At 39.6% G+C, this 11,387-nt stretch overlaps 1 protein-coding gene across 2 annotated transcripts; it reads right to left on the reverse strand.

The window, feature by feature from the left end:
* Positions 1 to 1,769: 1,769 nt before the first annotated feature.
* On the reverse strand, positions 1,770 to 9,642 carry si:ch211-178n15.1. Of its 2 annotated transcripts, none has more exons than XR_006928877.1 (3): positions 7,812 to 9,642; positions 5,649 to 6,421; positions 1,770 to 2,579 (listed from the first exon to the last, which is right to left on the reverse strand). XR_006928877.1 is itself a non-coding variant. In XM_046876981.1 (3 exons), exons 1-2 carry the CDS (start codon positions 8,823 to 8,825, stop codon positions 5,792 to 5,794), a joined length of 1,644 nt encoding a protein of 547 aa, XP_046732937.1. In that variant the 5' UTR covers positions 8,826 to 9,642; the 3' UTR covers positions 1,770 to 2,579; positions 5,790 to 5,791. The 2 variants fall into 2 exon arrangements, 1 of the variants encoding a protein (XP_046732937.1); XM_046876981.1 differs by having other exon boundaries at positions 5,790 to 6,421.
* Between the last annotated feature and the right edge of the window lie 1,745 nt (positions 9,643 to 11,387).

An 11,387-nucleotide genomic window follows, 5' to 3' on the forward strand; every position in this document is an offset into this window, starting at 1 on the left:
AGTGTGGAGTTGAAGAAATAAACGCAAGGGATCCGGAGAAGTGTTGACTGTATTTACTTGTGGCTAACCCTGTGCATTTTTTTCTTCATGCGGGAACACTTTAATTTTGTTTACAAGTGCAGAAATACACCCTGTTGTTTTTAAGATGTTCTTGTTTTTCTTTTAAATAAAACAAAAAGGGAATATTTAATTAATAAAATTCAAATAAAAATAGATTAGCAGAATAAGGAGGATAGCACTTTAGAAGCACAACTGACTCACACCTGAAGCACTGTTTTTAAGCCTTTGATTTAATTCTAGGGTGTGTTTCTTAAAAAAATCGGCGCTGCACATCATTTTTCAAAATGTTTCAGTTTATTTTGTGAGCATAATATAAAATACATGCACGGCCCATCTACTCTGAAACTCCCACTTGTGTTCCTGCAAATTGGTTGAACGTGCAAAGTCACACGTGCAAAAAAAAACGTACCCTTACACTCTGGTTAATGACACTTTTATGTTTTTCCAACATCAGTGTGTTTAGTGGGACTATGTGCATAATTTTAAGCAATGAAAACAATAAGCTGTATATTACATAGTTGGTGCCATGACCCAGACCAAAAATACACTAAGACTGGGACATGGAGTGTGTGTTCCATACAAACCCTGAGTGCATGTAACAGGTCTCAAGGCCTGAGGTCTTGTCGATTTCATACACTATCGTTCTTTTACAGGACAGCAAATGAGCAAGACTTTTGGTCTTTACACCCTCCCATATTTGACATTTTGAGCTTCATCTAACTTTAACAGAATTGATAAATGAGAGCTGGTGGAGTAGGCATAAGACAGATAGAGTAGACACAAGTCTAGCAAGTCTACTGTACGAATCGACTTTCTTTTGTTGTTCTAGCATGTTGGAATTTAGCGCCAAGCTTCTGTGGCACCACATGCAGCTCAAAACAAAAAAATAAAGCATGATGACTAAATATTTACAGAACTGTACTTCTGTGGCCACATTCTTTCAGCCAAGAGAAGGTCAAACAATGACCACAGCTCTCATACACATTCAACTATATAAGGAACGAAAGACAGCAGGGTGTGTTGGTAAAGGATTATTAATAAGCGTATATTACAGCAATCTCTATTAGCAAATCATTTTTTTAGTAACAAATTTTGTAAATGTAATTGTATTTCTAAATAGTTACATTTCATGTTACTGAAACAAGTTAGCTTCTATTATCGATTAAATGTGTTCGTACGTTCTATGACCGTTGGCTCCTCTTTCTACTTCTCTTCAAATTTAATAAGACAAAATGGCAACATGTGATGAAAGAGAGCAACCAGAAAGTGTAAAGTCTGTTCTGAATTAATAAGTCTGCAGTATTAACGAGTTCTGTTTTGATCAACAATAACTTCATTATATTTCACTTAATAGTTACTTATTGATAACTAAAATCTGTACTTTTCTGCCTGTCTGACAAGCAGTTGTGATGTTCCTATTGCAGGTACAAAATCTACGCATTTGGATCAAATTGTCCTTGTCCACACATCTACTTCCCTGAGGACTCCCTCAGCCCAGGTGTCCGCCCACAACAGCAGAGCTTCTAATTACTTAAAGACATACTTTAGGGTCTAGTAAATCACTGTATCACAATTATAATAATTATGAATAATAAGTCATTAATAGACGTAAAAACAGACATCTATTGGTATGGATGCACGAAGGTACATTTAGAGAAGAATGACAAAAATTCTCATCCAAGACTTAAATAAATACAGACACAGACACGTCAAGACTGAAGTCACTGTACTCAACTGTGCAAATATTCTATAGCTATATTTCTTCTGGTATTACTCCATGTCAGCTTTCGTACTGCAGAAAACAGCAGGCTATTTAACACATTTTTGTAAGGCAGATACAAATAAGACACCATAAGACATTTGCTGGTGAGATGATTTGAAATGATGACATCATTTAATTAGAATATGTTCCAGATGTCTCCTCTTTTATTTCCTGTTAGCGTTATAAAGGTCCAGGGGCACTTTTATGGCCTGTAGCGCCCTCTTCTGGACAGCACATCTCAATGATATGGCTTAAATACCAAACTAAACGCCGTATATTGGCTTTAAATACCTCATTAACTATTTGCTGTATAATGTGTAAGGTTCACAGACTGATCCAGAGACACAGGTTTGATACAATTCTCTTACATTGTGGATTTTTTTTGCTGTTACACATTTCACTAATAATAAAGAATAATAAAAAGCTTTCAATTCTCTTTGGTCATCTGAACAGTCCACTCACAGGTGTCGAATCCCATGCAAGATTTGGGGAATATGTTGCATAATATTTAGGAGCCAAGACGGAAGTCTAGACTTATTTTATTCTTCTGTAGTGCTACCTTTAAGGGGCAAAAAGTTTCATCTGGCAAAAAGGGCAGAATTCTCTTATGGATGAAGTGCAGTTAGGATTAGAATAGATGGGGAGGTAGGATGAAAGACAAGACAGTCTATTTTCTAGTGCTTTCCATGGGAAATACTCTCAGTTCTAATAGATGTCCTTGCACTGCTGTTTGATGCATCTCTTCTTTGTGGTGTCACTGCAGAAAAGAAAAAAAAACATTTGAAATATTGTTCAGCATTTGAAAAACATTTGTAGCATATAAATTAGCTCTGCTTTAATCAGTAACTAGGCACAGATGGTTTAGACTGTCAAATGTAAAACATGATGTCCAATCCCTCATGACACTAACTTATTGGAAGAGCATTGTTTTGCAATAACTTTTGTCATTCTGGAGACTTTATCTAAAAAATGTGTGACATTTAGCAAAAGCTCATGAGGACACAACAGAGGTCAGATCGAGCACTAAAGGCAAAGTTGACTGTGGCATGCAAATTATTACATATAAAGCAGGAGGTGCAAACTTCAGAACAGATTTCATGAGGATCATAGCACATAGTATTTGACTGCTTTTTATATCTTCAAACCTTAAATTTGTCCTAATACTTGTGTACATAATTGTCAAAGCCCATAAACATAAGTGCTCATTTTTGTTCTTTATCCATGTCTGTTATTATTCTCTGGATTTGAGCAATGGCCAAACAATTAGAGGCACTACAATAAAATGTAGGATGGCACGACACCAAACCTGCGCTTGTTTTACACTGTGATTTAGGAGTGTGATTAATGTGTTTGGTGCTGGAGGACAGCAAGCTGATTAGGCGAGAGCTTTTTTTTGTTGCTTTTGCCATGGTTTTAAATGAAGCACCAGAGGTGCCAGAGAATACATTTGGAACATTATGCTGCTGATAAAATACCATTGATCAAGGATGAGAGTAAAAAACAGGTAGTCATGACTAAAGCAAATCTGCTAGATTGTCCTAACAACCTTACACTCTTTATAGCAATCACAGTTTTGTATCTTCTATCATGATTTATGTATATCAGTATATAGTTTGTTATTGTGTTCAGTTTTTATATACTATTGGTAGGTTAAGTGTGGTCTGTGATATACTTGAGTTGTTGGTCTGCTGGACTCGCAGGTATAAAAATGGGTCCTTACAGTAACACTGTAACCATGGTAACCTGCCATGCCAGCCAGATGTAACTCTTAAAACTATCAGAACACCTGCAGAATCTATAATAATTGGTTTAAAAGACTAAGTCTGTGGCTCTCCGACTCAGTATAGAAAAATAACAGAAAAGAGTGTTCTAACAGTGGTGCGGTGTGTGCTCTGTCTAATGGCGCTTATGTAAGGATGTTCAGGAGGCCTTTTGTGGCTTAATTTGCAAAAAAATAGGACGAGAGAGACCAAAAAAAGAAGCTTATCACACAATGCATACAGCCTCTTGGCTTTTCAAATTAATAAATAAAGTAAGTTGGATGTTTAGACTGATGCCTGGTGATGTTCGACCTTCTGTAAATAACCACACACATCCTGTCATCTGTTGAATTATCCTGTGTCCTGCAATATTGTCAGGCCAAGGCTTTTTGAAAGGCAGCATTTATTATTCACTCGGCACTCTGAAGTAAAAAGCCATCTTTTTATTGTCTTATAAACTTGAAAGTCTTTTATAGTGCTCACATAAAAAAGTAGATGACAGCCAATTCGTTTTGGTTTTTCTTGACTGGAAATTAATTAGTGGTACGTGTTTCAAATGATATGGAATGTAGTCATCCTAATCTTTTTATTGAGTCATTCAGAAGGCAATGGCAAAGCTAATTATTATTACGACAGAATAATTACTTTGCGTCTCTAGTTTGAAACAAGTGAACTATTCGCTCTAATAAAACTATTTGCATGTTTTTTTTAACACACCAGATCCTTGGCCATTCGCAATGTTCACAAAAAAAAAAAAAACAATCAGGTCAGCCTACCAGAGCACTATAGATAGTCACAGCCAGTCAGGTCGACTTTTATAGTCTGTGTGGACTATAGGTAAGTCTTATTAAAACATCTGCTAATATGTGGGTACCAAGCATTTGTTTGGCTTGTGTTGACTTCTCTATGCTTCCTGCTTTGGGTGTTGACGTAAGTCATGTGTCCACCCAGCTGTGGGCAAGTACCATTTTGCAATGCAAATACTATACAAAGCCGCTTCGTTCAGTCCATCACCAAGCCAGGTGGTGTCTAATCAAAACCAGACTGAGTCAGACATGGCTGCCGAGTGAAAAAAAATAGGCCACCATAGCACATTCCCACCACTAGAGGCTGGCAAGCAGCATCTGCCAAACCTCAACCACTGTTTTGAAAACATTGCAGGGGAAAAATCAGGCTCTTTCTGTACACATGGGATTGTTTCAAAGTTTGAAGTGTAAAACCAGAGTGATGCAAGATAAATGTTACACCATAAAAATGACCATTTCCTGCCTATGCTTAGCTGAAGCGCACCAAATACTTTCCCAGTGATTGCACCAGGAGGTCATTATGCGATCCTCTAATTTAAACACAGTTTCCACATGTTCATAAAACAGGCTCATCAGTCATGTGACTCGAATGACATCAAGGAACATTTAAATTAAAGCAGACACTTATTAGCACTTAATGCTCAGTTTCTCGATTCATAAATACTATATATAATCCATTATTTTTTTAAATGTTTCTAAAACATGCTTGATTGCATCCAGGATTGATGTATAATGTAGAAATGCTGCATGCTCCAGGGCCCTCAATAAGCCAATCTCCTTCACACTCGCCTGAGTTGATTAGGTATGAACTATGTAGCACTCACAACCACTGACTCGAGCACGTAGAAAAACATCAACACAAACAGAAACCTGAGCTACGGGCAAACAGATGGAACGAATCGTTTGTGACTCACATTAGAACCATGTTAGTAGGCAAATGTGTGTTTTGCTTTTTTTTCTTGAAGGGTATAGTTTCATTTTCTGTAGAAATTATTCAACTTCAACAACCTCCCCTGTTTCCCAGAATGAATGACTAAAGGAGAAAGAGTCTTAGTGGAGTTGATAGATTTGTTTTCTATTTCAATATAGCAATGTACCTTTACAAATCAACTTGATGCTTTATGAGTGAATGCCATACATTGCAGCGAACATGTACAATTGCTTCTGACGCAGTCAAGTACTATGGCAACATACTCGCACAAATGCAAATGAATATTCATATTGAAAAGCGACTTTTGAGAGCACCCATTGTCCACTCACCCTGTGTTACCTAACCATGTGGATGCAGAGGGGGAAAAAAACATCCTATTTACGTTCTATGTGTGACTGTGTGTGGGTGTGTGTTGTTCTCATGAGTGCAATCAGAGCTCTGAGCCAGTGGAATGTCCCATGTCACCCCACCTTTACACCATGGTAGAGATTAGCTCTTTCTGTTTTCCAGGGTAGGGAGGTGTCTTTAGGACATTTAAATCTTTCGAGGGTACTTTGACCAGTCCATTTTGTGGGTATGGTGGGGGTCTTTGAGTTTTAGCCAAGCTAATTGGTGCTAGAGGATAAGGAGGGTCGGGATTCTTTGTATAATCTGTTTTGGTTTTTTGATGCTGGAGCTCTTTGACTTTGGCTCTAGGAGGTCTGGCTCGCAGGCAGTCTCCATTGGCAGTGCCCTTTGTCCTCTGAATCTCCAGAACAGATGTATGATTCATCTGGTTGCTGTATGCAGACTCAACAGTCATCGGAGCATGAACACGGGAGGATGGGTTTGTGTGGATTTTTGTGGTGGGATGACTCTCAGGGCAAGAGATCACAGGGGCCAAGCTATGGTCTGACAGGGAACGACTGGTCTGTGATTTGACACCAGCACACATGTGGACACTTTGTATTGATTCTGCATTTCTGTTTGCATTATGAACAAGCGCCACAACTCCAATACGGTTCGCTTGGTGCATGGATTCCTGTGGCAGACCATTGAATGGTCCTTGCTCCTCCTCTCCCAGGTCGATGCTGGAAGTCAGAACATCAATCTGTTGGACCACCTACAAAGAAAAAAGGCAGTCATTAAAACGGGTTATACAAAAAGGATATTTCAATGTAAAACATATTTGTGATGTGGAAAAGGCGTTCGAAAAGTATTGCCAATTCTTAAAACAAGAATAATTAGCACTATTTATTTGTCATTTACACTTGAATAAAAATTGACACATTCGCACATCACATCAGATGCCATTTATGCAATCAATTATTAGCTAATAACTCATTATTTTCAACTATAGAGTATTTTGGGAATGTTGGCTAAATTTCTCAAAGCAGATCTACCTGACACGGCTTTTTTACTTTTTACTACAGTTTATGTCTAATGCTCTCTAAAATTAGGGCAATTTATTTGAACGGATTCCAAATAGCATTACCCTACAATTTCTTAACTAAACATCATTAAAGATGGGTTGCACCCTACCATTTCATCCCACCAGGTTTAGCAAATCCTCAGCTAGTTCTTTTTAATCTGATTCCCTAAAATTACCTCCAACCACTTAACTCACATTCAGACAGCAACAAAAGGACATCTATTTAAATGTAGCATCCAAATCTAAATAATTTATTTACTATTTCATCTCATGTAGTCCATTATTACTAATGCAGATCTACATAGAGCATAGGTATCATTAGCTATTGATTTTTGTGGTGTTTCCGTTTCTAATGTCCAGCCTGAGACCCTCTTAAAAGAGTAATCTTCTAAAGTCAAAAAACGCTTCTACATCTGCTGCCTTCTCCTTTTATTCTCTGGCCCCTATCTCCAATACACTTCCTAGATAAAGATACAATGTCCATTAAGACCACCTAAAGATTTCCAGCACTAATGCTCCATACCATGTAGCAAAGAGAAGCTTTGATCTGAACTGTATCTGTATGCTTTTTTCTGCTTGTTTTGGGCTGAGCTCATGTTTTACAAAGTACAGTGGTAGCTTATCTTTCTATAGGTATCACACTGGATTCATTACCAACATGTTTTACAGAAAATACACTTAATGGTTTTCAACACAAGCTGGCATGTGATATTGATCTAATGATGGCCAGGCTTAAACCAATGAGACCGCTTCTTTCAAAGATCTAAAACAATGACAAGATTAAGACAATACAGATTGTGTAGTATATTTCTACCTATAGAAACAATTGAGAAAATACATTACAGAGAGGTGAGTAATTAAGTGTATTATTTGTAAAATTGTAAAATTAAGGTGTATTGCTCGATGCAAGACAATGACTCTTTGGTGGTCTTTTGATTTAAGATTTTAAATTTTCAGATGATTCAGAATTGTAACTAAACATCATCTTAAGCTAACAACTCTGAGACTTGTGCAAAATATCACAACATCCAGGTACCATTAACACCAAAAGGTCTACATAACTCATGACTGCCCATCTTACCTCTTTCATCTCCATTTGAACCTGTTTAAGACCACTGAGCACATCCTCTAACTCAGTCACCACTTGTTTGATCTGCTCACGCACTGTTTCCTGGCTCTTCCTGTGGTCACTCCAGCTCCCTCCAACCTCTGACCTGTCGGCTTGATCCAATTTGGTCTCTCCACCATAGATTTCACTGACTGGCAGCTTAGGTCCTGATGTCTTGGAGACTGTAAATTTGCTCTGGGGAACCTCAGTTGAAAAAAAAGCCTTAGCTCCATTACAGTGGTTCTTAATTGGACTGGTGGATCCATTATACTCTATGCTGTGTCCATCATCATGATCCTCAAAAGTAACATGCCTCCTTTCACAGTGGCCATTGTATTCAAATGTACGCCTATGGTCCCATTCTAGCTCTGGTATTTGTCTGTTCTGGTGAAATTTCTCACTCACACAGTCCAAGTGATGCTCCTCTGACACATTCCGAGCTTCCCTGTAGTACCGCTGACTCCTGACCTTTGCCAGCATGGTGCCACCGTTGAGGGGATGTGGCGGCTCATGATGATACCATTCCCTCCCATAGCCATAGTCACTCGGTCTCCCAAGCCTGTCTGCCACTCGCCCATCAGCAACCTCCTGCCCACAATGTGCCAGTGCCGATCTTTCCCACACACATGTGGGTGAAGGAAGCCAGGGGTCCCATCTAGGTACTCTCATCTCTCTCCACATGTAGCATGGTGGGCTGCAGCTCTCAGACAGAGTGTAGTGGCTTTGCCCCAAGCAGACCTGCCGTCTCTGCAGGTCATGATGATTATGGTTTCCCGCCCTATCGTCAAGTGTTTCCAAATCAACAGGAAAAGGTAGAGGCAAATACTCCTTCCACACATGTGACCTTAGAATGGGCTCCAGAGGTGGGGATTGCCCATCCCTTAGCTCCTGCCTGTGATGCGCTGGTTTCTTTTGTCGGCAAAGGTGGCAGTACTCCTGGGCTGGATGGAGAGCACGTTGTCCTTTTGCCGGCTTCTCAGAGTGCATAGCAGTAAGAGACTAAAAGCTGCCAAGACTGACGACTTACAAAACAACCAGTTACCTCCTCTCTCTTTCCCCACCCTGTCCATTCACTAAAGCTGTTTTTCTCATCTGCGTAGGTCTTTTTCTTTCACTCCTCTACTGTCTTTCTCCCCTTTTACTCATTCTCTTTCCCATTCTCACATGCTGTTTCTTTCAACTTCTCCTCAACAACTTTCTTCTTTCTCTTGCCTTTCAAGACTCACCTCCCCCTTTCCTTCCTCCTGGTTTTTTTTATTAAGTTCCCCTTGTTTTCCCTCTTTTCTCTTTTCTCTTTCTCTCTCTCTCTCTCCTTAACTTCTGTCATTTCCCGTATGCAGTCAGTGCTGTTGCCCTCTCTCCAGCAGTGGGCCTCTTTCTCTCTTTACCCCCCCTATTCTCTCACTCCATTGTACCCTTTCCTGTACCTATCCTTCATTCTGTTTGCACTTTGTTGCTCCTTCTGTCATTTCCTTTCTCTATCTCTCCCTTCCTTTCGTTCCATATCCTTAACCCTTCTGTGTTCACTGTGTAAAAAATTATTATATTTCTCTGAGTCTCTTCACCCCCTCCCAAACTCTAGCTCACTGGTTCTCCACCTCTCTGTTGAGTTTCTTCCTTCCTTTCCCCATCTCTTTCACTATTTTAGAAAGTCAAAGTCGCAGCTCGTAAAGCTAGTGAGAGCAGTTGCCTCTCCATGTGAGTCCCAATTGCTTCCTTAGATCTCCCACACTCCTGCTCTGTCTCCCAAGCCCGCCTGCCACTCGCCAATTAAACACAGCCAGGATTCCACACTGCCCGAGACGGGGAGGGGAGAACGCGGAAAGAGAGAGAGAGAGAGAGAGAGAGAGAGAGAGAGAGAGAGAGAGAGAGAGGAGGTGGGGTTTCGAGCGCCGCCAAAGCAGGCAGGATCTAACATGAGCAGGAGAAGGAGAGATAGAGAAGGAGGGAGGGAGAGAAGGAGGCACAATTCTTGTGCAAGGGGGGATTTTCGAAATAACTCTTCCTATCAACGAAGACTTCCTTCATACATGTTTGACAGACTTCAAAGCCTTATGCAGCTGGAAATATTTTGTTGTGATTCACAATATTTTCCCCTGTGCTTATCTGATTCCCAGCATTCACAGTAACAGACCACAACATGCTCACATAGAGAATTGTTTACCTGGATTCTAATTCTTACAGCGGAATACAATGCAACTTCTCAATAACTTTTTAAAGAGGACACGTTTCTTACTGTGGATATATCAAGAAAATTCCACCTATGAATATAAGTCATACTAAGTGAGTAATCCCTAAGGACAGTTCTTGGAACAGAAGTTGAGTATACTTCAGATTTATAGCTACATCTGCAAAGCACAGCTAAATAACACTGAGCAATGATAAGGCTAAAACATGAGGATGAGTCATAAGATGTGCTACTGTATAGGATAGTTGTAATCTCTCTCTTCCTTTTCTCTCTCTCTCTCTCTCTCTCTCTCTCTCTCTCTCTCTCTCACACACACACACACACACACACACACACACACACACACACACACACACACACACTGCTGCCCTCTCTCCTTCCAGCACAAATGCAAAAGAGGCTCAAATTTTGTTCAGGTTAGAAACATCACATACACCCATTACGTTTTGGAACAAGGACACACAGGATGGAAATGAGATCTAGACGTCCTACATTCCAACACACCAACCCTAGTCATCACACACTAAAATACACACACACCTGTGGGGTGGGGTTTCTGGGGGGGTGAAGAAAGCACCTGTCAAAAAATGACAGAAGAGCATGTGTGTATATGTGTGTATGTGTGTGTGTGTCTGTGTGTGGTGTATATATGCATCCATGTCTTAGTTGCTGGGGGAGGGATGGGGTCTGCATTTAGTGTTCAAATCTAAAAGCTTTCCCCCTAAAGGCCTTTCTATAATGGAGAGCTTGAACAAACAAATCCCAGAATATGCCTTTTTCTGTTAAATGCATCAGCAAACACAACTAATAATGTTTATTTTTATTTTTAATAAAAACATGAATTGCTGAAAATGAAACATAACTAGGTGTAGTACTGAATAGGCCACATTTTTTTCAGTGTTCTCTATATATTATTTATTAGTAGTACCTACCTCTGTAGTTTTCTCGATTGGCTGATAATTATGATGTGCTGGTCACTTTTTTTTTTGCACAACTACGTTCCTATGGAAACAGTCTGTTCAGGGAAGATGATGACCTGTATGTTCTGGCCTCTGTATTTTAGCATTTCCAACATGGAGGCAGATGGTAGCTGGGGGCATTGAGGATGTGTGTCCTTTTAAAATTGTAAATAACTCAGATGAAGAAGTACTGCATCGTACTTAGTGTAAGGTTCAAGCAAGGACATTTTTAGTAAGAATATTCTGGTTTTTTTATTAGCAGCAAAGCCCACACAGTCAATCGTTCTGGCATAAAGTACATATAATGCAAAACATAATGCAAGACGGAAATGGATTATCAAGTTCTATATACGGTAAACAGTATATTATTTTGTAGTGTTTTTCATGCATTCCCAGATGGTT

Source organism: Silurus meridionalis, chromosome 20 (assembly GCF_014805685.1).
Source record: "Silurus meridionalis isolate SWU-2019-XX chromosome 20, ASM1480568v1, whole genome shotgun sequence".
Classification (NCBI taxonomy): Eukaryota; Metazoa; Chordata; class Actinopteri; order Siluriformes; family Siluridae; genus Silurus; species Silurus meridionalis.